The 27,282-nt window shown below is 38.1% G+C and overlaps 1 protein-coding gene across 1 annotated transcript; it reads left to right on the top strand.

The window, feature by feature from the left end:
- etv4 (ETS variant transcription factor 4) lies at positions 1-25,632 on the top strand. Its single transcript, XM_084135903.1, has 12 exons — positions 1-315; positions 935-1,025; positions 1,252-1,299; positions 6,337-6,390; positions 17,353-17,482; positions 18,929-19,138; positions 19,789-20,075; positions 22,564-22,632; positions 23,208-23,255; positions 23,650-23,822; positions 24,703-24,804; positions 25,178-25,632. The coding sequence occupies exons 1-12, from the start codon at positions 259-261 to the stop codon at positions 25,403-25,405; spliced, it is 1,497 nt and encodes a 498-aa protein (XP_083992029.1). The 5' UTR covers positions 1-258; the 3' UTR covers positions 25,406-25,632.
- The last annotated feature ends 1,650 nt before the right edge of the window (positions 25,633-27,282 follow it).

Here is a 27,282-nt window from a genome sequence, read left to right as displayed (position 1 = left end):
CTTTAGACAATAGCGTCTTGCCTCAAATGAGGCAAAGAGCAGGTCTCGAGCTGTCCAAACTGTGATTTAGCAGAGACCAGTGTGTGTTTATACGCACGCTGGTGGTTTTTTGTGAATGGAGCTCATTACGTATGCAGCCTTCTCGCGCTCCATTCACAAACTGCTGCTGCTGCTGCTGCCTCTGTCCGTCTTCCTTCCCCTCTCAGTCTGCGTGGATCTCATTAAAACACAGCCTAAATGACCACAAACGGTTAAGGCATGGATTATAAGATGGATGGATATCTGGACCAGCAAGTGCCTTATACTTTAGCTAACGTGAGTATGGCTTTATTCACTTCAAAGCTTCGTTGCGCTTCACGCGGGGATGTTGTGCTGTTTCTCTGTCGTCGTTGCATGTGATTTGTTTTAAGCAAGCGCTGTTGGTTTGAAAACTGCTTTCAGTTTGGGCTGAAACAAAGTAAAACTGTAGCAAATAGCCTACTAAATATTTTATTTCTCCACATGTTTGTAGCCTACGTTGTGCTCAAAAGGTAAAGTTTTTTATCCTTTCAGCAAAAGCTTTTCTCAAATTTGAATTCTTACTTGAAAGGAAATCACAACTTCCCTTTTCAGGATACTTGAATTGTCAGTATTTGCTAATGTAAGAGGCAATGCACTGAATTAAGTTTTTATGTTGAATGGGCATCATCCTAAACTAACCAATGACAAAAAAAGAGTATTTAGTCTTAACAGTATCCTGTGTTTTTGTACTTTGTCATAGTGCATTGTAACAATTATCACTTTTACTATTTCTTTAATTTTTTTTTTTTTTTTTTTTTTTACTTCTCTATAGTTGGTTCTAAAATGAATATCCACCCTTTTCATTATGAAGTTACACTCTTCTTCACTGTGTGTATGTATTTTTCACTTACATAATGTTGTTTCTGTTTTGTAGAGGTCGCAAGGAAATGGGCCCCTAAATAGACTGTTGATGGCGACGAAAAGGAAATACATGGACACCGAATTACCCCCTCAGGAATCTGAAGGTAAAGTAGCAAGCAAGTTTAATAAATTTGACATTTTGTTTTATCCACACTGTACCAACAATAGTCAGGACGGTGTCAGTAAAAAGGCAGATTTTACAAGTGAGTGAGTTAATATATGTTGGACTTATTTTTCTTATAATTAGATAAACAAATACATTAAAAAAATGAAATAAATAGTTCATAAAAGAATAGATCAGCATGATAATGACTTCTGTTTCTTTTTTAGATCTCTTTCAGGATTTAAGCCAACTTCAGGAGACATGGCTCACCGAAGGTATGCGCCTATTCTAAGCATTTATTGTGTCTATATTGTAATAAATATGTCCCTCTAGTGGCAATGGGCTAGGAAATGTCACATGAGGACATGCTATAGCAAGTGCACTCTGCTCAGTGAGATTTACACAAAAACAATAGATAGACTTCAGACTGGGATGGCTTATTTGCCCAAATAAGGCAGAACAGCAGTTACAAATAATTCATGTTTTCAATTTAGAAGTTTAGAAACAATAATCTTTTTAATAGGCGTGATGCAGAATTTAAGGACTGGATTTTATGATTCATTTTGATGTACGTCAGGACAATCGTCGTGTCAACATAATAGTGGCAAATACGTTGCTTGTGATAAATGTACAAAAATGCCTCGATTGCACAATGCTGCTGGTTACATTTTATAGAAAAATCACAACAAAGGCTCTTAAAGCCAGTACACCCAGGCAAAGCAAACAAACAGCATCAAAGCTAGACAGTCAGGAGGCAAATAGTTGAAATGAACCCTGCCAGAAACAATTTACTGTGTACATGTCAGAGTGTGGAGAACACAAAGGCTGCTCTCAATGAGACCGGGTGGCTGGAACCCTGCTGTTTTGAATGAATTATACATCTGTCCCATAGCAGCAAACCCTCATATTTTAGGATAATAATTAAGAGGTGAAATGAATGCAATTTAAAAAAATGATTTTGTGCACATTTAGCTTATGAGAATGTTTAGCCTTAGTGAGAATGTTAATGCATAATTTTATCTTATGCTCATATCTGAAATTAAAACAGCCTGGTTGTAATTGCATACAGTTATATGAGATGGCATATGGCAAATACGGGATTCAAGAGCCAAAGAATGAATAAGGGAGATAACACAATAATAGGACAATATTAGGACAATATTTACATTTAGTCTGGAATACCTCAAAAAGTACATTGTGTCCATAGTCAAACCAGAGTTCTCAATATACTGTGCCATCCTCAGAGCTATCTGCTATTGTTATGCAGGGTCAAACTGTGAACTTCACACATCAGTCAGCAGACAGAGAGGAGGCAATGACCATAAACTAGAAACAATAGAGAATCCTCCTTGACTCCACAAGTACACGGAAATTTAACAGGTGAAGCACAATCGCTTACAACTCAGTTGTAAGTCACTTTGGATCATTCAGTGTCTGCTAGTAGAAAAGGAATAACACTTTACAATAACAAAATGATTTTAGTGTTTTGAGAGTACAGAGTAAGAACAATTTTATTGGTCACACACACTTGGTTTTTAAAAGCAGCTACATTTTTTGCCGGCCATGAACTTTTTTCCCCCTTTCATCTGGTTGGAGGGAAAGGCTTATAATCAGGTGACTATGATGAGTAATTCATCATATTGTTAAAACAACCACCGCTGCAGGGATTTTGCACTTTAAAGGGAAAGATAAAACATTGAAGGAAGCCAAAAGTTGTTAATAGAAAAGCTTGTCCAGTCATGTGAGTATTCTTTACATTTTAAGACAGACCGCCTGGCTCCTCCCAGGATCTGCCGAACCAAAAAAAAAGTCATTCAGGTTCCCTCAAAGAAAAAGGAAACATGTCTCCATGCATGCACAGACAAACTTTGGTCTTGTGCTGACTTGCATTTCAAAGCCCTTGACAAGATATTCCTGGAAGCCCACTGACACACACACATACATGGTCTGATGCGACCACGTATGCTTTCGCATACACACACACACACAGACTTAATACTTAGAGAAATCGGGTTGGTTTCAATTAAAGAGCTTGAGGGACTCACATTAAACAGATTTTATTTTTTTATCTGTCTTAAAATTGCGTGTGTTCCTTTTCAAAAAAAGTTGAAACATGTCTAAATGATTTATTGCATGATCTGGTGAGCCAAAATAGTGGCTTCAGCTTTGTCTCATAAAAACAGCCTTGCTAATCTTCCTCGGGGCAGAAAAGAAGAAAACTTAAATGGCTCTAATATAATTACAGTATAGCAACAGGATAAGAGCAGCATCTATGAAATTAATGTAATTTCTTTGAGCATGCTCAAAGGGGCATCAGTACTGTTTCCGTCACACAGGAAGTGCCAGATTAATGTTAAAGAGATGGATTTAAATCTCCCATCGTTCTGGTTTTTGTGTTTATGGTCGGCTGGCTGAAAGGGGAGAGGGAATACGTCCAAGAAAAAAGGAGTATGTTGAAGTTTCAAGCGTCTTTGTCATACACTAGTCCACATAACTAAGAGCTATAAATAAGAGGAATAAAAAAGAACAGTGGGCAAAAGAGGAAGAACTTATGTTTCTTTTGCTCGTGCCTTTATTGAGCCAGAAACAATGACGATCTTTATAATAATTTCATTTTTTATCTATTTTTTTCATTATGATTTATTATCATTATTAAATGCCAATTTAAGGGTAAATATTTTGTGTTGCTTAGGGAAGTTGGTTTGAAATAGAGCTGAGAATAAAGGCCTGTTCACATCAAGGATGATAATGATAAAGATATAGTTCTAAAAATTGTTCTACATATAAAAGAACAGAAGACTACACCACAACTATGAAAAAAGAAGAAAAAAAGAAGAAGAGCAATATGACTATGACAGGAAATTCAAGCTGCTTTATTTAAAGGCAATTCAGTGTGGCTACTTTTATTTATTATTTTATTTATAAGCATAAAAACAGTGACTTGTCGTGCCTTTTTGTCTAACTGTATTGAGTGGCAATCCTTGGAATTATATTTCATTATTGAACCAGTTTGCAAATATACAAATGCACAAAAAGTAGAGTCAGCAAAACCACATATTATTATTAATACCCTTTATGGGACATCATTGATTGTTACTGTACATTATTATGTAATCGGTATGCAAGACATATCCATTGCTTTCGTTTGTGTCTGGAGATTTCACCTAGCACAAGCTTTAAAGAAACACACAGCCATTTAAAGCTCAACAGAATCTATTCGCATTTAATTTGTCTATAAACACCTAAGAAATGACTGTACTCAATGGCAGGCACATTAATCTTCTAATCGTATGCACGCAACGTGAAGAAAATGTTCAAAGCAGTCTTTTCCTTGTCTGAGGCTCGTTAAACTTTAGGAACTGCACTCTTATTCTATACTTTCCCTTACCCTTATCTTCTCTATTCTTTTTCTTGCTCCCTTTCTCTCCACAAACACTTATTGCATGACCTTAAAAGCCAGCGTTCAAAGACTTCAAAGCAGGTGATGAATTCCAGAACACTTCACCAAGCAGAGCTCATCAACATTGTCTGAGAATGTCCTTCAGTTTTTTTTTTTCTATGTGCGCAGGAAGAGACGTTTAGTATTAACGCTACACTGCTACATTTGCTCTGAATCGTTTCTTATTCTGTTAAAACATGCTTACGATGGATAAGCGAGGTAATTGGCTACATCAGCTTGAAAGTCTGTAAATCCATCAGCAGGGTCGGGCTATAGTGTTGGCGATGAGTAGGGGGAGGACATCACTTCTTGTGGTCTGACATTGATCACCATTTTATGTTTGAATAAGGCCTGTATATGATACAGATGTGTGGGAGTGCTGGACATGCAAGTTTTGAACCAAGTGAATTTTCAATGCAGCATTTTTATCTTTGATAATTAGGTTGCAGGTTTAGCATAATGATGTGACAGGACTCACTCTTTTACATCTAAATTTAGTCACTCCAATCAAGTCATTCCTTCCACATGCCCTCACAAAATCACTGCCTGTTATTTTCGGTTGATGTTAACCTGGAGAATTAAAAGAGAACTGTATCACTTAATAAACAATCTAACATGTATATATATATATATTTTTTTTCTGCTTTTGTTATGTCACTTAAGAACTAAGGGTACGTTGACACGACAACAATGTACTTAAAACAAAAGTTTTTGTTTTGCGTTTTTCACGTACAAACAATGTCAAAATAAATCCTGTTCACATGGATCTGCGAAAACGTAAAAAAGCGCTGTATTATGCATGCCAGACCAGTAGATGGCGATGTCTCTTTGTAAAGAAACACTATGCGCCTATAGGCTGAACACAATAGGCATGTGCATTATCATTTTTAACAAATTCGCGTTTTTGTAGTGTACATTGAGACGATCACGGTATCATTTTCAAAAACTCGTTTTCATGCCGCCAAACTGGCGTTGTTGTGTAAATGAATGGCCAAAGTGCATAAAAACCCAGAAAAGGCACTGGTGCTCCTTCAAAAAAATAAATAGATTCAATCAAATTTTTAATATTAATATAGATAAAGCTGAAGCAGTCAGAAATACAAGTAAAAAAAGAAACAAAAAATACAAAAAGAAGCAGAGAGCAAATTTTGAAGAGTAATAATAGCCCATCTACTGTTCATCTGATGGAATTCAGCAGTAATCAAGATATCTGCACACACACACTCAGTGGTGATATTGATCTGCTGCCTGTGGAAAAGTGCTGGCACATGGAAAAGTGGAGGTGAAGGTCACGGGCTGTCCAGAGGCAGTAACTCAGGTTTCACATGCAAGGATGATGAAGGGATACATAGGCTAGGCTAATGGACAGCCCATCCCTTCATCAAATCACAATGTCCATTTAGGCTATGTGTGCTCAAGAAAAATGATTTGGTTTGAAGGCATATTTTGAGTCTGATCTCTGAGTCAACGATGCAAAAATTACGAAATACAGGAAACCATCAATAACATTTGAACCCTAATGGTATGTTTGTGGTCAGAGAGAGAAACCCCAAATTGGTCAAACAACATATTTAACATTAAAGTATGAGGTTGATACCAAACTATGGTTTAATTATACTAAATTATAGTTATTTATAAATTCAAATTATTTTAATTTCCCCCCCCCCCCACAAATTCCTCCCAAACAGAAACAGCACTTCTAGAATCAATACTAGTTCTATTTAGGAAAAGTACATCTCTACTTTGTGGTAAAATTTCAGTAATATACTGGGTTTCAGAGGAACTTCATAAAATAATATAAAGAGATAAACCTATTTGAAATTGTCATTATATAGTAATAATGCTTATTTTAATGTTTTGGTGGTCTCTGCAGCTCAAGTTCCTGACAACGATGAGCAGTTTGTTCCTGACTTCCACTCAGAGAACTGTAAGTACAGCATCCCTTTTGATTTACGTCTTAAGCATGAACATTTCTGAACTTGAAACCCGAGAGGGTGAGAGAGGTGACAAAAACAAAAAGATAAAGAAAAGGAAGTAGGTTTGTCCTCCAATTATTTGTCCAATAAGTGACTGATTGACAAACTGCTGGAGGCTGAGGCGTGGAGGTTTTCAGGAGAACCGTCCTGTTCTCATGCTCTCTGTAACAGAAACACTCGATACACAACCTGCTACGCTTACACTGACGCATTTAGATGTTCATACTAAAGAGCACCTTCCATTTGCATGTGCCTGAAAGACTCAATTGAGCAGCCAAGGAAGCCGGTAAAAGATCATTCATGAGTCAAGCACAAAGATTCCCTTTTTGTGTCCTTCAGAGGTGTAAATGGGAAAGCAAATTCCTGTACCGCGCAACGCAAATGCCGCCTTTTCAACTGCTTTCCTCATTTTGTTGTGTCTCCTGTCAATGGCGTGCCGGGCTTTGTGGTGAGCGCTCTGTAAACACTTCCCCTTGAACCTTTTGTTAGAGCCATTCACAACATATTGGGCTGGGCCTTTACCACTCTGTTATGGTGACATTTTTTTCAAAGGTTGCAAAGTGTATGGTATGAGTCAAGATCTTGTTTTTTTCAGTAACGTGAACTGGTCCGTGGCTTCCTAAAAGACACAGGCCAGTCGCAATCCCAAAACTCATGTGTGCAAACAGTGCTATAGTACCCCATTCTAGATCTGACCTCAAGTGACAGATGCTCCCCATAACATATTGTTCTTGTCTGTTGTGCAACAATGAGGGGGAGGAAGTGGAGATGAACTCTGGGGCAGGAAAGGGTCATGTCTACTTAACCCCATCAGGACATAACCAATCACCACTGCTCTTTGCCATTGACAGCCTTTCCTAATACTCACAGAGGAGATGGGAGTTCAGGCTGACAGGCTTGTCACATTAGTTAAGTGGAGCAAAGCTTTGACTGACAGCAACACCCGCCCTTTCATTTAGACGTAATGGAGTAATAACTCACGAATTGGTCGCCGTTTGAGGTCGCTAGTTGAAAAAAATACTTGAGTTGAGAAGGCAGCTATAAACATAAACATATTCTCCCACGTTTGTGGTCTTTATGGTGTGGGTCATTTTATGCCACCGGCTAAGATCCAAACACAGCCTCCTCCCTATCGCTTGGCTAGGTTTAAACTCTCTAAGATTACCATGACTCTCAGGTGAGTCAGATGTTTTACTAAACCATGCCAGCATGTTACGTTTCATAACTGTCTCTTGGCCTTTTGTCTGTAAACATAAGGGAAAACAAGATACATAAAGCCAAGAGTTCGGTTGTTTTGCCAGTCAAGTTGTTTCCCGTCTGGGCACGACCGCGAGTCTGAGACTACGGGACAGAACGGAATGCCAGATTAAAGAAGTGGGGGAGGTGCTGGACATGCTGTTGTGCAACACCTGCACATCTGGAAAATCTATCCCCATCCCTCTCGTTTTTCCACATTGAGAGTCTCCATTTGGCGTAACTGTGACCTCTTGTTTGTCATTATTAGAGATGGAACTCAGTTATTTGGTTGAACGGTTCTACTTGGTTCATAAACTTGGGCTATAAATGTGAACATGAATAGTTTGACTAGTTAGGGAATCATTAGCACGTTAAACGCTTTAAAATGACTCCTTTAGGCTTTAAACTAGACAGTGCAGAGTGGCCACAGACAATGAATCAGAACAACAGATCACAAAGCAAACACCAAACTTCTCATAAATTGTAATAAAATAAAATTGTACATTTTGTCTTTTATTATTTGTCAAATAATAATTGTGAATGTTTATTTTTTTTTACATCTAAATAAAGCAAGCTTTTTTTTTCTTCTTTTTCCCCCCCAAGTTTTTCAGGTGGAAATAAAACAAGTTAATTGAGATTTTTTTATTTATTATTTTGCTTATTGACTTTTTTCCTATTTTTTTCAATTAAGTCTATATATATATATATTTTCACCACAAACTTTTTTAATATACATTTCAAAATCTCTTTTTACTATAGATTAGTACAAGGAGTTTTTCTCCTGTTTGTAATGGCACTCAACGAACAGGATTCTTTCTCTCCTTTCTCTCATTCATGAAAATGCCCAAGAACAGAACTGACTCCACCCTCATGGTTCCTTTTTCTGAATGGAGGTTTTAACCCCACCCCCATCCTGTTTCCCCTCCAACTGTACTGAAATGTGATAATTTAGGCTGCCTTTTCTCTCCCGTTCTCTCTGTCTCAACACTGAGTGTTCCAAGATGTGAGTTAATCCTGCAAATGCTGTGTTGTGAGAGCCATTGTTTGGTTTTGTGCCTTGTAGTAATTATATAGGAAGTTGTGGCTATAAATCCAGCTCCAGAAAAGAGAACTCTACAGTAAAAAAGAGCAAGAGAGATGAAAACGCAAGAGATGTGCAAAGGGATTTCTAAATTTACAGTCCCTAGCTTGTTTGTATTGCGCTGCCCTTCCGCTAGCTCTCTCGACGTGTCTGATATATCACTGGATCGTGCTGTCGTGCTCGCCCTCCCGCCCCTTCTCAAACAAAATATGCAGCTCTACAGCTTTCAGCTTTCCAAAATACAGCTGCTATGCAACAAAGTCTGCAAAAACAACCTCAAGAGTGCCAGAAATGTACAGAGACAAGTCATTCTACCCCATAGAGGGGGCCAGGCTTTCCTCTTTCACTAACTTTTTGCAGAGAAACGAGCCACACGCGTACACACACACCGACACACGCGCACATTTAAGCCCCACGTTTTTTATGAATGGGCTGGTTGTGAGGGACTGGCTGAGGCAGCACATTAAGAGAAAACGGAATCTCCATTCATGATTTGGACTGACTGAGAGCTGCGCTCAACACAGCCGTTACAGAGATGTTTTTCCTCTACCTCTTCTTTCTTCACCCTCTCTCTCTCTCTCTCTCTCTCTCTCTCTCTCTCTCTCTCTCTCTCTCTCTCTCTCTCTGCTCTGTTTCGCTCTTTCTGTGTTTTTTTTCTTTTTCTTTGTTGCTTGTTCTTTCACTTTTCTGCTCTCTTTTTGTCACTCTTTTTTCTTTCCTTTTTTGCTCTTTTTTGCATGTTACAATTATTTATAGGTATAATGAACTATAGCTTAATTATTTTTTTTTACAACATTTATTAATCTCAGTTCATGTTCATTTATAAAAACACGACTGTTCCAAAGTTTGTGGTCAGTGAGATTAAAAAAAATAAATAAATAGTTTATGTATTCAGCAAAGATGCATTAAATTGATCAAACGTGTCAGTCATTAAATACATTTATAATGTTACAAAAGACTTATTATTGTAAATAAATCCTGTTCTTTTTAACTTTCTATTCAATCCCGAGAACTAAAGTATCGCAGTTTCCACAAAAATATTGAGCAGCACAACTGTTTTCAAAATTGATAATGAGAATCACCAAATCAGCATATAAGAATGATTTCTGAAGGATCATGTGACACTGAAGACAGGAGTAATGGCTGCTGAAAATTCATCTTTGCAATCGCAGGATTACATTACATTTTTAAATAAATTAAAATAGAAACAGTTATTTTTTCAAAGGTGGACAGTAACAAAGTACATTTACTTGAGTATGTACTTAAGTACACTTTTTGAGTATCAATCTTTACTTGAGTATTATTTTTTTTCTGGAAACTTTTTACTTTTACTTCACTACATTAAAGACAAATATCATACTTTTTACTCCACTACAATTCTGTTCGGTCCTTGAGTAGAAAGTAGTAATGTCAGTCAGGGGATGATTTTGGTTGCAGGGACCAGCAGGGGTTGCATTTTTGCAGGGGTTGCATTTTTGCAGGGGTTGCATTTTGGCTGGAAATGAAAGTCAGATTGACGTCAGAAACCGACTGATGTTGGTTTCTGACGTCAATCCGATTTTTGTTTTCAACCACAATACAACGTCTGTGCAACGTTGGAGATAAATGTCAATCTGGCATTGGATTCTGACATCAACCTGATTTTTATTTTCAACGTTGGGTTTGGTCTTCTAAATGTGAATTTTGTCATTGTTTTGGTGCACACTATCTTATAGATAACAGTAAGGCTAACATATTCATACTAAAAGCCAAAAAACTTTAAATAGGGAAGTATTTGAGGGAACAGCCATTTGGGTGTCCGAAACCATTGTGGATGTTATTGAGTGCACTTATTCAATCTCACATTCAATCCCGCTACTGGAACTGTGTTCTAGAAATAAATGTGATATTGATATGAGGGTAGGCAGGCAGGCATAGATTCAGAGGCATAAGGTACTGTAAGTATTACACACAACAATGCAACAATAATAAAACAATGCATTGAAATTTACTTTTGATACTTAAGTACTTTTAAAAACAAGTACTTCTGTACTTTTACTTAAGTAAAAATCAGTCTTTACAACTTTTATTTGTAACGGAGTAATATTTGACAAGTAGTATATACTTTCACAAAGTAAGGAAGTTGTGTACTTTGTCCACCTCTATTTCACAATATTATTGTTTTTACTGTTAAATGCAGCAATGTAGGATCAATGTTCTTTAAATGATGTTTTTAAGATGTTTTTGTAAGTGGATACTATAAGTACCAGTAAACAGCAGCTCAGATGCTTATGTAAAACATGAATTTAGAAGCTTGAAAACAGTGAAAAACTTGAAAACTGGAACAAGTTAGAACATCTACTGCACAGGGTGAGGTATGGCCGCCAAGGCATTGAATGGACAGTAGTGTGTATTTTACTGAATTGTGAGGACAGAAGCAACAGGGCCAACACTCTAAACCTACCCAGGCAATTATCTTTTCTCTCTGCTCACAAAGAGGGGCTCTTTTCCTCCCTTCTCCTGCTGATGGAAAAGAAACGGAGGTGGGGGGGCTAATGATAACATAAAACATATGTAACATAACATACACACGTCCACACATCAGAGATTTCCAGCGCACTGCGATAGACAGTGTTTGGAGACACTGAGTCTTTTCAAGGTAAATAGTGCAAGTCATTGCTGGTCTAAATCACTTCGCTCAGTTCATTGTTTCAGCATAATCTTAGGGCAGTTCTGCTGAAATGCAACGCGCCTCGTCTCGTATTGAAAAAGCAATGATGGATCTATTGATCCAGGGTGATCTCAGGAGTAGATCAGGCACCTTAAGAAAAAAGCTTGAGTGTTTCTTTATCTCTCCCTGTATAATTATGATATCAGCCCAGATGGGACTCAGAGAAGCAAGTCTCGGTAGAAATGTATTTCTCACCGGCTTGACAGAAATTCAATGAGCAGGTGTTATCTCCCTTCGGAGATAAAAACGTCTCTCTCTACACATCTCCATTCTCTACAGAGTTCATTATATAATTTCTGCAATGAGCAGAAAATCAATATATGCATTAAACATTAAGAGCAGACTGCAATATAGTGATGGCTGATGAATGTGAGGTTGAGAGTTTGATTACTCTTTCCACATGAACGCACGCATAAAACACTATCATGTTGCCATGGATGACATCATTCTATTGCGTTTACAGATTATGGTCATCCACCTTTCGCATTTTCACTTTCATCTATGTTTTTCCTAAGTTAATCTTTTGGTAATGGTAAAATATAGCTTAATGATTCATTTTTAAAGGCGGACGGTGCATTTATTTATTGGCAAAGGGTGTCATAGGGTTTCATCAGAAAAAAAAATTCATCCAATCATAAAGGGAAGTGATACCGTGTGGTTACGTGTCGATGTCATTCAGACATCTTCAGCCAGTCTCATCCACACCCAATAACGATTTGACATTTACTACTCAAAACACTAAAAATCCATCCAAAAGCTATGCAAACAAAGGATGTATTGAGAGCACACAAATTTAGCTTCACACGAGTCTCAATTTATCCTGTCATTCAAGTTTGTCAACAAGTTTGAGCTACCAATAGTCGTCTGATACCCAAAAGGGAAGTTGCTGATACTCTGAAGTGACAGTCCAACCCAAGAAAGCATTTTTTTATGGAAAACCCCTGGCCAATCACCATCTGAGAGAAGCCAGAACTTCCTCTTTTGTTTGCGTGCTCTTGCTTGCTCTCTCTTTCATTCTGATCGTGTTGACATGGACACCACATGTCCGCCATGTGTTGCTGTACTGTGCTGAGATGACAGCATTGTTTCTGCAAAATCTCTAGCTGAAAGAACAGTCTTTTCTATCATTCTTGTCCCTCCCCGGACTTTCCAATGATCATTTTAATGATGGTGGATTTATATAAACCAAAATAAAAATAAAAATAGCTTCTTTTCTACTTAAACCAAAAACAACTTTGTATCTTTGTATTGTTCACCAAGCCATTATACACACTAACAAAAAGGGGTCAGTAAGATTCTGTACATTTATTCAGAAGGGACATATTAAATTAATCACGTGTCAGTAAAAAAAAACATTTATAATGTTACAAATTATTTCTATTTCAAATAAATGCTGTTCTTTTAAACTATGTTTATCAAAGAATTCTGGAAAAAGAGTATCACAGTTTCCACAAAAAATATTAAATAGCACAACTGTTAATTTATAAATGTTACTTGAGCATATTAGAATGATTTCTGAAGGATCATGTGACACTGAAGACTGGATGACTGCTGGATTATGTATGTAAAATGTATTAAAATAGAAAATATTTATTTTAAATAGCAATATTTAACACTATTACTGTTTTACTGTATATTTTTTATGAAATAAATGCAGCCTTGATGCACATAAGAGACTTTTTTTCGAAAACATTTTTAAAAATCTATATGATTGTTTGGGTACGTTTACACGACAATGATACTAAAAACGAAAAAGTTTTTCTTTTGTTTTTTTCGCGTACAGAGAAAACGACTAAAAAGGCTGTATTATGCATGTCAGGCCAGTAGTTGGCGATGCCACTTTGGAAAGAAAAACCAAGCACTTGACAATAAAAAATCCGTGTGACGTCACCATTTCCACAAATTCGTGTTTTTGTAGTTTACATGGAGATGATAACAGTTTCGTTTTCAACCGCACTTTGAATCCCGTTTTCAAAAGTTTATGTTTTCAGGCCCCTAAAATGCCATTGTCATGTAAATGAATAGCCAAAACATAAAAAGTTTTCCGTTTTTAGTTGAAAACGGTGTCATGTAAATGGCCCCTTAGACAAAATAGTTTAGAATATTATTATTGGCCATAAAAGTACCCTAAGCTTTGCAATGTCTACAATTAGGGGTCTTTGGCTGACTAGAATTCTGTTTCTGACATTCCCAAATGAATTATTATAAGAGTGACATTCTGTTTTGCGATGCTGTCACTTTTATTTCAATTAAACACTTGATGTACTTCCTATGACAGGCTGTACTTAAAAGGAAACAAGCAAGCTTTGAGAGCCGTGTTAAGTGGGCTGCCCAAAATCAATACTGCCATTTCAACCTTTAAGCCATTCAGACATAATTGGCATCCTTGTTGTTCTTATTGATTTGTCACTGTTGGTCTCAAATGGACAGTGGGAAGCCAGGTGGCATCTCTTCACTGACCGTCAGACTGTTATCATAATCTAAAATCCGATTTTATCACAACATCAGCTCATATATCAAATGCGCATGAAGGATTCGTTCACATCACACCAGACTAAAGCAATATGATAATCCTTTGTTCTGTGTTTTTTATCAAACAGTCTTTGCATAAAGACTCGTTCTGCTCAGGATTTGTTTTATCTGACGACAGGCCACAGCAGTCACATTCCTCTGGTACGATATGAAAGGTTTAGAGTCTTGAGATATTATTACTCAAACTTTAGCTCATTGTACCTGTTGAGTTGATACGGTTGGCCTCAACTGTAGCTGTCATAAGCTGAACATTTCCAGGATGTGAGCCTGACATGAATATACAATACTGTCCAGATGATCAGTAGAGTTATGGTTTAACTCAGAAACAAAGCTGTCCTGTCTTAACAGCGACTGAAATCTGATTTTCTTCATCCAAAGCACTGCTCAAACACTCCCGATTTCAACAATGGTACTTTTATTCTAAACAAATGTACTAGTGATTGTACTAGTTTAACACAGTCTCGGAGGACGATCCCCAAGAGTGCTTGGCTAAAGCCACCATACCTCCATCTGTCACAGCTGGTGGATCTTTTTTTTTTTGTTTGGGGCAGGGGGGTATCGGGGTCCTGAGATTTGTTTGTGGTGGGAGTTGACTGAATGGCCCTCCATAATGATCCCCTACTTCCTAAAGCACTCAGCCATGACCATCACCTTTCACCCCTTATCCTTTGCACTGAATCATGCTATTTACATATGTAAAGTCCAGCTCTCACCTCTAGCCCAGCCTGTCTCTAAAGGCTCATCCTGAATAGAGACACTCTTGTCGTTTAGGTACAATGCTACTGGTTTTTCACACTTAGATGTGGCTTGAAGGGAGGTGTGAATGTTAAATGCACTCGTTTGTAAGGAGAGCATTATTTAAATCTACATGTCGCCAGATTTATAGCCTTATGTGGCAGATTACATTCACCTGAGGCGTCAAACTCATTTTAGGTCAAGGGCCGGAATTCTCATTCTTTTTTTTCTTTTTTTTGGTCAAAACTTTAATGTTTAAGAAAACGTGTCATTAATGCTTTTCTATCTAGAGGATAATAATTCAGAATAAACTTTGTGTTTTAATAATATTGGGATAAAACAAAAGGGAGCACATATAATTTATGAATTTCCCTAATCCACTAATATTAAGCTTTCAAATTAATATAGGGCCTATATGCAAAATTGGTAATTTAGAGACATTAATAAAAAATAAAAAAACATGACTGTTCTAGGTTGAATAACTCCAGTATACTTTAAAAAGCCATATGAAACCAAACATTGGTAAAAAGACTAAACAGCTTGTTTTAATTCCAGTCCAGTTAGTCCAACAATATTTTTGATAATTGAAGTCATTACAGTAAAATGTCACTATGAAGTAAATATGAAGTCATTATATTAAGTCACATATGAAATCAATGAAGACTTTGATGAGTTGATTGAGTCGATGAAGACTCAATGAAGAAATATGAAGTCATTATTTATAAGACCAGAACACATATACGTTCACAACCCTCAACCCGATCCCCCCCCCCCCCCCCCCCCCCCCCCTCTTTTTTCTCGAGAAACACAATCTAAGAAATATGAGTGGTTTTAGGGAACACTGATGTAACCTTCACATGAATTGCCAGGAGAGAAAGCAGAAACTAAGAGCTTTGGGCAAATTACACCAAATAAAGAACAAGAGCTTCCTTCAGTGTCAGATCTCTGTTTACTCGACTGCCATGAGTCTGTAAACTCAGGGAGAATTAACGACAGACGGATATGTCTTGACAATGTTACACGTTCCCGAGGTGTCCCCTTTTGAAATCCTCGTTTGGTGCTCCATCCCATTTTAGTGCATTTAGAGAGGAATGATTCATTACATTAATAGAGTGGTTTTAGTGTCTACAGTGATTTTATGTTCGTAATGAATTTCTAAAAGAACTTGCAGCCTTATTGATCAAATGAGCAGTCCATTATAAAAGCATTGTATTGATATAAGATTATTTTTCAGTCTGTCATATCTTTAAATATTTTATATTCAATTGACATTTATTTTTATAGCGCTTTTCACAATACGTATCGGTTCAAAGTAGCTTTACAGAAAATCCATGTGTCTACATTACAATTTAGAGTGATCTGTTATCAGAGGTGACTGTGTCCAAGTAATGCATTTCAGAAATGTATATAGACAAATCACGCAGTTAGCGTTAAGAGTCTGTATATGCAGACTCATTACTCATTCTGTTCAGAGTTCGTCTCTTTCTCTTTCGATTTAAGTATTGCCTTTGAGAGGGCAGGACGCTGTGCTGCTGTGTTACAGTATTGGAAGGCCTTTCCCCCATTTTTTTCTTGTTTTTGTGAATGAAATATGCAATTACCTGGGCTTGGGTTTCAGCAGTGCCTGTTCTGTCAGGTCTGCGCCCACGACAAATCAACACATAAACAGCCATAAACACAGAGCTGCTGCTCAGCTGGAAGAGCACAGCTGCTGCTGTTTACCCTGAGCGGCCCAGAAAAACATCCTGTACCGTGCCGTCTTTGAGCCTGGCTGCTCCCCTCCAATAATAAACAGCATTGCGGTTTAGACCCAGACCCCACGCATGCTGGGCGGCTCCTCTGCTACTCCTCAGCTAAATGCCAAAATCTCTAAAAGCTGGACTGAAGAAACAGAAAAAAATTCTTATGTAAATGACCAGCTGTTGATGCGTTTATTAAAGACATACACATTTAACCGCAGCCAATAAATGTTCTGTGCTTTGAAAGGGTTGAAGGTAAAACAAACAAACCTGGAAATAATTATGAATCTAATGCACATTAATAATTAAACTAAAATGATTATGTCCACTTTTCAATATTGATTAATGGAAGTGATTTTAAAACAACTTTTTTATGTTAGTGGATGTTTATAGTCAAGTCTAGGGGACAATGGCCTGGTTTCACAGATATAACTTAGATTAAGTCAGGATTAGGACTTGGTTTAATTTGGACATTTAAGTATCTTTTATAATCTTGCATTAGAAACATTACTGGTGTGCATCTTGAGACAAAACAATGACACTGACATATTTTAAGATATGCCAGTGCAAGTTGCTTTCAGTTAAAACAGCTCAGACATGCATTTTAGTCTGGGACTAGGCTTAAGCCTTGTCTGGGAAACCGGGGAATACATTTTATGTGTCAACTATGGTGGAGTTAAGCGATAACGTTTGCATGATCTACTGCCCTTATATGGCTAAGGACAAACTAAGCCCTTTAAAGTAATTGGAATACAAAAATGTGTATCTTTACTCTAGATTGTATACTCTTGTTGTATTTTTAGAACAGTGTGTCATTTCTCTAGACAGGAATTGACTGGAATGTTGTTCATTAATGAACTTGTTTCTCTGTGTATCGCAGCAGTGGCATTCCACAGCCCGCCTGTGAAGATTAAGAAAGAGCCTCAAAGTCCAGGTTCAGACCCCAGCCAGTCTTGCAGCCACAAGCAGAGCTTCAGCTACCCCAATGGAGAGCAGTGCCTTTACACCAGGTCAGTCAAATGCCGGATGCTGTTAGATGCATCTCACACGACTTGATACTTTTATGACTTAAACAGGTGTTTCTTCATCTATGGGCTCTTTAGGCCTTATGGACAATAAGCACAGAAAATTGATTCTTAAAACACACATTTCACACTATAATGCAGGGTTCCTCATATCCGGCCCCGGGGTTCACTGCCCTGCAGAGTTTAGCTCCAACCCTAATCAAAGACACCTGAGCAAGCTTATCAAGGTCTTTACAGTTAATTACAGGTAGGTAAGTTTGATCAGGATTTGAGCTAAACTCTGAACAGTGGCCCTCCAGGGTTGGATTTGAGGAACCCTGCTATAAATGTCTTAATCTATATATCAGTATATATGAGACCCTGGATCACAAAACCAGTCATAAGTCGCATGGGTATATTTGTGCCAATAGACAATAATACATTGTATGGGTCAAAATTATCGATTTTTCTTTTATGCCAAAAATAATTAGGATATTAAGTAAAGATCATGTTCCATGAAGATATTTTGTAAATTTCCTACCGTAAATATATAAAACATTTATTTTTGTGAGTGAATGCAGCACAATCACGAACATAAATGGACAACTTTAAAGGCGATTTTCTCAATGTTTTGATTTTTTTGGCACCCTCAGATTCCAGATTTTCAATAGCTGTATCTCGGCCAAAGATATTGTCCTATTCTAACAAACCATACATCAATAAAATGCTTATTTATTCAGCTTTCAGATGATGCATAAATCTCAATTTCAACAAACTGACCCATGTGACTGGTTTTGTGGTCCAGGTCATATTGATTGTCTTAACAGTAACACACAATCTCTTTCATGAAGTCATGAAGTCATGAAGTCATGAAGTCATGAAGTCATGAACTTTCAGAAAGTCATGAACACTTCCACCACATTGTCATTTCTGCATCTCAAATGATGCAATGTGTTTAATAATATTCTGTGGTGGAAACGTTTTAAACATTTTTTATTAATGAAATGGCAGACTTGTCTTGCTATGGCTAATGTCACATTTTATTTAATTAAATACAGTTAAATAATATTTTTTTACACATAATTGGAGATAGCAACAGGGTCAGAATTTGTGTAGAAAATTATTATAAATCCTTTTTTTTTTTTTTTTTTACATAAATATAATAGTTTATGATTGTTTCACTCTTTAAGATCATTTACAAATGAATAATCAATATTTTATTTAAAATTTTCATATTTTAATAATGAAAGTCTCATGTGTAAAGCAAAAGTAAAATCTATACTCTTGTATGGTTTTAATGTGGCCTTTATTTAAAGAGAAAAAAAATCTCATTCTTAATACAAATCTACCCCAGAGATATAAAAGTGTTCATAGTCGACGATACATCAATACATGATCTAAAACTGTAAAGAAATGCATTGTTGATTTTGAAAGTGTCTGTGTGCCCTGCAGTGCCTATGAGCAGAAGAGAGCAGCTGTGGCAGCAACAACAGCATCAGCAGGAGGATCTAAGAGCTCTTGTCCCGGGACACCCATGTCCCCTATGCAGCATTACTCCCCTAAACCAACAGTGGGAACTCGGCCGGAGTCAGGGTACATGAATCCACCCTCAGCTAGCCAATCCCACGCCTGCCACAGCCACAGTTACCCCATGAACCCCAGGTAACAATAATGCTAAAGGATGTGTAGGTGTGTCTACTTTTGAGGGATTTGATCTGCATTATATATCTGTACCATATCAGTTATGGGCTGATAAACTAAAATCAGTGATTTTGAACATGTGAATCCATTTAGATATTTCAGTGTGAATGCTCATTTCTCCCAATGGGTCACATGGGTCAATTTTTTGAAATGGAGATTTATACAATAAATAAGCTTTCCATTGGTGCATGGTTTGTTAGGATAGGACAATATTTGGCCGAGATACTACTACTGAAATTCTGGAATCTGATGTTTTATATATTTACAGTAGTATATTTACAAAATATCTTCATGGAACATCTTTACTTAATATCCTAATGATTTTTGGCATAAAAGAAAAATCTATAATTTTGACCCATACAATGTATTTTTGGCTATTGCCACAAATATACCTGTGCGACTTGTGACTTGTTTTGTGATCCAGGGTCACATATTTAAGTAATTATTAGTATTGGCCATAATTTTTATATCAGTGCACATTTTTGACTAGTAGTGTTTATTAAATTTTATAATAAAAATCAAAAGAGAACAGTTAAGAAAGCATACTTGCATTGTAACAGCGTTTTTTAAGAACCTGTGTGATAATCAAAGCTTAATTCCCCCCCCCCCAGTTCCAGGTTCCCTTCCGGCTCTGCAGAGATGTGCCCACCATTCTCTTCCCAAGGCCAGGCCCTGCAGCGCATGCATCCGGCCCACACCAGCGGGGGCGGAGGCGGCAGTTACCATAGGCAACACTCTGACCCCTGCTTGCCTTATCCTCCTCAGCAGAACTTCAAGCAGGAGTACCTGGACCCTCTGTACGACCGAGTGGCCCACATGGCCGGGACACATCCTCAGAGGTTTCCTCCTGCCCATATGATGGTCAAACAGGAACCCACTGACTACACTTACGAACCTGGTACGTGAGTCAAAAAACATTCTGATGAAACAAAGTGAAGTAATTTGCTTTGAAATGGTGTCTTCTTTCCTCTCTCTTCCTGAATAATTAAACCACATTAGGCCAGTAATGTAAACAGTAAATTGGTTGACAAACTGAAAAGTCTCTTTTTTAAAAGAGATTTTGTTTGTTCTTCTCTGCTTCCACATCCACTGACACTTTGCAAAGGTCTCAACAGTGTTTCTGTACTTCTCTCCGCTCCTGCTCCTTCACCCCTCCCCTTCTGACTGTGTTCTTTGAGAGGGAGGGAGGCATAGGAATTTCATTGAGAAAATGGAGGGCACTGGAAAGACTAGAATCCCCAGCGGAGCGCTCGCGGGTGTAGGGTTGCAGCAGCGGCTTCCTTTTTCTGCAGGCAGATGAACTCATAATGGAAAAATGAGCGTAGCCTCAGTAACCCGAGCCCGTGCGCCGGCTTGGTCGAGCGAGCGGGAGGTGTGTGTGTGTGTGTTTGTGTGTGGGGGGGAGCTGTGTTGTAGCCGGGGGGCTCAGGCCATAGACTCACAACACAGGCGAGCTCACCTCCTCCCACTCGACTTAGCGACTGACACAGGGTCGAAACACAACACCCTACGCAGGTCCAACTTATCAGTGCTCTGTGAAAGACTACAAACAACAGTGATCTAACAAACACTGCACATAGATGAGCATAAATAACAAAGTTACCAGTTCAACTGATTCTTTAAATGGAAAAAAAATACAAGCATGACCTTTTCTGGGTTCTTTTGTTCCCTCCTAGTTTTGAGGTAGGCCTACATGTTGTCTTTTTTGTGCCTGTGTTGTTATGGTTGACAATAACTAAAACTAGATGAAATAAAGCTGAAATCAAAGAATATAAAAATAAGCAGAAGTACTAAAATGACTAAAACTGAAGTAAAAACAAATTAAAGCTAAAGCAGTATATAAATAATAATACTAAAATAACACTGTTTGGTACTAATGCCACTGAGAAAGGCTGATACTACTCAGATTCATACATGCTGATATGTGGCAACTTTGGATGCGATAGTCTGGAACAAAAGGATGTTTGTGTGAGGATAGACCGCCCTATCTGAGGTGGAGTACAGCATGTTATCAGTAGATTCATCCCTGCCCAGGCTGCCGCTCTGCTGCAGACATATGCCAACATCAATATGAAACCAAAACCATGAATAAAAGACACTTCTATAAGGCAAAAAGTGCTTCTTAAGTAAATATTATAATAGTAATATTAATTATTGTGTTTATATTTTTATAATAATAATAATTATTATTATTATTATATTATTATTATTATTTCAATTAGAATTTTCCCCAAATCGTGCAGCCCTTCCATACTGGGCTACGTTTCCCAAAATCTTGAGCTTAGTTGATCGTAGAGAACACTGGTGGCAACGATCTGCACGATCAACTCACGGTGCTTTTGGGAAACGCAGCCCAGTTTGTATCAGAAGGGGTCCAGTGACAGTGTTTCAGTTGAAAATGGAATAAGTTACAGCCCGACATCTCTGTCAACAGTGACATTAATTTGAGCTCTATCATATATGAGAAAAGTGCCCTAGTCCATCAGAGCTCTTTCTCCCCTGTGACATCTTATCACGGCCTCTGCCACTGCATTCTCCAGCCATGAATCATGGCTCCACCTCACAAACTAACCGTTTCTTATTTATCCAGTACATATAGAAGGAGAGAGGGGAGACGGGGAGGTGGGAGGTTTGGCTACGACAGTTATAAAGCTGATTCTGGCTTCCTGCAGTTCTGTGCAAGATCCACTGCTCTTTACTGCCTAAAAATAAAGCTGCCGACAGGTGATATTATGACAAATGACTTTATGACAAATGGACCTTTTGTCCTTGCAGCACTCAGTGGCAGAGGTTATCAAATCTGCAGATGCACCAACCTCACACCCTACAGAAATAGTGCCTAAAGAGGACTAGCAATGATTAGCTGGGTTCTCAAACATAGTGAGCTGCCTCGCTGCCGACTGCCTATATAGACAGCTTCCTCCTAAGGCAGCATATCCTAACCACAACATAACCACATGAGCGACTGTTTTGGAGTTCTCTACGTAGGCCACGAATCACACAAATAGTGCTTCATACAGTAGAGCAACTTGAAATTGACTTCAGTGATAATGGTGATGCATACCTTTCAGGTTCAAAGTACTACTTTATGTAAAATCAACATTTGTTTAGTCTTGTCCACCATCTTGGATATATTTTTTCACCCATCGCAATTCTGAAATTGCCTTCTTTTCAGTATTAAATGAAACATGTCACTTTTTTCACTTGTTTATATGCATTCTGAGATGCATTCTGTGTAGTCTGTGAAGAATATGTGATGCTGCCTTAGAATTCAGCTAAAGCATAAACATAATCAAGATGATTACCAGGGCTTAAAATGCTGCCTACATGCATATAGGTTGCATGTATCCATCACTGAGGGTCACAAGTTTGTGTTTGCCCTACAGATGTGCCTGGTTGCCCATCCATGTACCATCACAACGAGGGCTACCCCAACCCACAGCACAACAGTGAAGGTAAGGACATCTAGAACATGCCGCTCTAGTATGGTTCTATGAATGTACATTTCACTCACTCACAACACGTCAGGATTGGCCAGTACTCTGCGGTCACTGGCTAACCAGGCCAGAGGGGCCGTGTTTCTGTTGGCATGGACATTTGTTTCTCCCTTGCCTAAAGAATTCCAGGGTAAATATTACTACTGGAAAAGACGAGTATTTTTCCTGGAGTGAAGAAAAATAATCCTTCTCTCCGCTCGCTGCATTTGCAGCACCATTTTGGGTATTTTCAGTTGTTAGCTGATCTCTGTAATGAGCCATTAGATACAGAAAATTTTGTTCCTTGCTTCATATGTGTACATAACTGAATAATAATAATAATCAAGAGTCCATGTTTCCCATTATAAGAATTCATAAATTTCAATTGAAAAACAGTTACTGTATCCATAGATCTCAATTTGAAAAGTCAAACAGGAGAATGCTTGTTATTATTAATGACTGCCATTAATACATTAGCACAGTATAACTGATGTGGATCGTCTTTGTATCCACATTAAACCAGTGTGCTAATTATTCCTTTGTCCTGTCCTCAGGCTACATGTTTGAAAATGATTCCCGCGTTGTTCCTGAGAAATTTGAAAGTAAGTCTCACTTGTCCAGATGTTATTTTCTTTCAACTAGGATTCATTTCAAATACAAAGTCTCTTCAAATGCCAATCTCAGTGATGTAATTAAAACAAAAATGAGATCAACTGTATACATGGGGTCCAAAAGTCTGAGAACCCTACCGAAAATGCATTCATTCATTTATTTATTTAAATGTAATGCAATTTTTTCCATTACAATTGTTTTCTTACCAGCATCACAATTAGAATGTAAAGTTTAATTAAAAAGTTAATATGAATTTCTCTGACGTTTGGACCACACTGTATAAATGTTTGCAATTTCAGTTCAAATCCTTATCACCATGTGTCTTATGTTAGATAAAACAGTTTTTAGATCTAATTAAATGTCAATTTCTTTGCCTGTGTTCAGGTGAGGTGAAGCAGGAAGGGGGCGGTGTGTTTCGTGAGGGTGCCCCGTATCAGCGCCGTGGCTCACTCCAGCTCTGGCAGTTTTTGGTAGCCCTCCTCGACGACCCCGGCAATGCGCACTTCATCGCATGGACCGGCCGTGGCATGGAATTTAAACTCATTGAGCCAGAGGAGGTAAACATAAGGCTTTTAAGAGTTATCAGGAGGCGAAATATGATTTTTATCCAGAAAAGCAATTGATCATACAAAGATCTAAGAGGAAAATATGAATATTGGGTGTTTCAGATCAATTCCATGCAGTGTTTATTCAGCTTTCACAAACTGTAGAGAGAATAAACAATGGGTTTCAGAGATTTGCTTGCGATCAGCTCACACTTCCCCAGGGTCTAAGAACACATCCACACAATGCCAGTTTTCCATTAGCTGCCATGCATTATTTACCCCACTTAACAGCATAGTGAAATAAAATGGAGAATGGCTCCATTACCAAATATTACAACCTTCCATTTTGCCGGAGTCTAAGCACACCGCAGTGGTCGAGACAAGAGCGTTAACCTCCTATTGTCTGTGGTCAGTAGACGGCTAAATGGCATGACTCAGCAAACTATCATGCAGAGATGCATCCATCAGTTCTGCTCAACTGTACGTATGAATCATTCATCACAACCAAAGTTTTACTATCGCAATTAAAGCGTACAGTCAAACAAACAATCAGTTTCTCAAATGTCAGCAGACCCACAAGTTCACTGGCCCGAGATGGAGCAACAGTTTTTCTCAAGGACCCTCAAGTTGAACCTTGAAGTTTAGGATAAAGAAGTATTTCCTCTAGGTTTGACAACTAGCAGTTTGTGCTAATCGCCGTGTGGTTTTGGTCAGAGTTTAGTGGTAACTTGGTTATATAAAGGAGAACTGCATTATTTTGTAGGGACTCGCCCTTCCTTTTCATAGTTCAGTGTTGTACAGTCACCAAGGACCTCTTGTGCTCAGATTAAGGCACTGCAGTACAGTCTTTTCCTGCTCTTATGGTTTGTATTGTCTTATTTTGATACTCTAGGTGGCAAGACTCTGGGGGATGCAGAAGAACCGTCCAGCCATGAATTACGACAAACTAAGTCGCTCTTTGCGCTACTATTATGAGAAGGGAATTATGCAAAAGGTATTGTTGTTGCATCATCATATTTTATGGTTTCCTATGCCGTTTTTTCCCCACTTCAACCCTCACATTGAGTTGAGAGTGACTTTATATTTTGGGTCCCAGAGACTCCAGATATAGAGTCCAGAATGATTTGCGTAAAACGAATAATAATAATAGCCACATTTCAAAATTAGCCTTTAAGGATTCAAATGTTCCTACACTTTCTGAAATGTAAATTTCATCAAATAAAGTAAAGTTGTTTCTTTTTGACACCAGCGGAAATGCACTGTACAATTCAAGTACAATATTACAAAATTATTATTATTATTGATTATGAAATATTTAATTCTTATTGTTAGTAGTATTATTTAATTACTCTTTTTTTCCCCCCTAGGTGGCAGGTGAGCGCTATGTTTACAAATTTGTGTGTGAGCCGGAAGCACTGATATCCTTGGCTTTTCCTGACAATCAGCGGCCAAGTCTGAAGGCGGAATTCGAGCGCTACGTCAATGAGGAGGACACGGTGCCGCTGTCTCACCTCGATGAGGGAGCGTCTTACCCTCCCGAACCAGCTGCCACCAACATGGGCCCTCAGTCCTACTCCAAAGGCTACATGTACTAATGCCACGATATTCTCCCAAGTTCCCCATCCCAGTTTACTACCCGCTGCACCTATTGCACATGCCCACCCCATCCACTTGTATATAAGGTTACGTTTTTTTTTTTTTTTTTGATTAAATTAATCTCATTAGGGACTCTGCATTCCTCTCACTTCTGAGGCCTATCTAATCTAAACACATTACTGTGGTTCAAGAGATTGCTTAATAAAGACCCAATATTACTACTATACCATGAGAACAGTCTCAGTTTCTTATGTTTGCAACAAATGCAAAATGCACAAAAGGTTTACCTGTGACTTTACTAGATAGAGAAACCAATTCACAAATAAGTAGTAGGTTGTTTTCATCGGGCTGTGCTCTTGAGCATTTTAAACTCATGAAAACCATTCCAAGTTCATCTTTCACGCTATCGACTTCGGTCTTTCCATTATATGGACCGCACGCTGTGAATGTGCAAAATGATTGACAAGCTGACAGAGACACATTCTGATTGGCTAAACGAAGAATCTCACCGTGACCTTTTAAAGGAGTTATTTCATTGATAGCTTTCACAGAGAAGTTGAGTATAATTTTCCAAACAATGTCATAAAAGTTTGCCAATTGAAGAAGCTTTGAATAGACAAATAGCCATGTGTACTTCTTTGTTCAAAAATAAAAAATGATTTTATTTTCAGGTGAAGAGATTTTTATTCTTTGCAATAATGCAATTGTATTATTTTATGTATTGTTGATCCAAGTGTAAATGAGAGTCAAGGCTTCCCTAATTAAATAGCATGTTATTCACTTTTTCCCATTTACTTATAATGCAATCCTGGTTTTATCATTTATTCTACCATTTTTTAATGTGAACTATACAACAGTCACTTTTATTAGGTACACTTGTTCAACTGCACGTTAATGCAAACATCTAATCAGCCAATCACATAGCAGCAACTTTAAGCATATTGACATGGGCAAGAAGATCTGCTGAAGTTCAAACCAAACATTGATTTAAGTGACTTTGAACATAGCATGGTTGTTGGTGCCAGTCAGGCTGGTCTGAGTATAGAAACTGCTGATCTGCTGGGGTTTTTATGCACAACCATCTCTAGGGTTTACAGAGAATGGTCCAAAAAAGAGAAAATATACAGTGAAAATGCCTTGTTGATGCCAGAGGTCAGATAAGATTGGGCAGACTGGTCGAGCTGATAGAAAGGCAACATTAACTCAAATAAGCACTCATTACAACTGAGGACTGCAGAAGAGCATCTCTAAACGCACAACACGTCCAACCTTGAAGCAGAAGGACTACAGCAGCAGAAGACACACCGGGTGCCACTCCTGTCAGCTAAGAACAGGAAACTGAGGCTACAGTTCGCACGGCCTCACTAAAATTGGACAATAAATAGAAGACTGAAGAAGCGTTGCCTGGTCTGACAAGCCTTGATTTCTGCTGTGATATTCAGATGATAGAGTCAGAATTTGGCATAAACAACATGAGAGCATGGAGACATCCTGCCTTGTATCAACTGTTCAGGCTGATGGTGGTGATGTAATAATGTGGGGGATATATGGCACACTTTGGGTCCCTTATTAGCAACTGATCATCGTTTAAACTCCACAGCCTACCTGAGTTTTGTTGCTGACCATGTCCATCCCTTTATGACCACAGTGTACCCATCTACTGATGGCTACTTCCAGTAGGATAATGCACTGCCACAAAGCTCAAATCATTTTAAACTGGTTTCTTGAACATGACTGAGTTCACTCAGTCACCAGATCTCAGTCCAATAGAGCACCTTTGGGATGTAGTGGAATGGGAGATTTGCATCATGGACGTGCAGGCGACAACTGCGTGATGCTTACATGTCAGTATGGACCAAAATCTTGTTGAATCTAT

Source organism: Abramis brama (assembly GCF_963993115.1).
Source record: "Abramis brama genome assembly, chromosome: 14".
Classification (NCBI taxonomy): Eukaryota; Metazoa; Chordata; class Actinopteri; order Cypriniformes; family Leuciscidae; genus Abramis; species Abramis brama.
The sequence above is the reverse complement of the archived record's forward strand: the minus strand, read 5'-3'. Positions and strand labels throughout refer to the sequence as shown.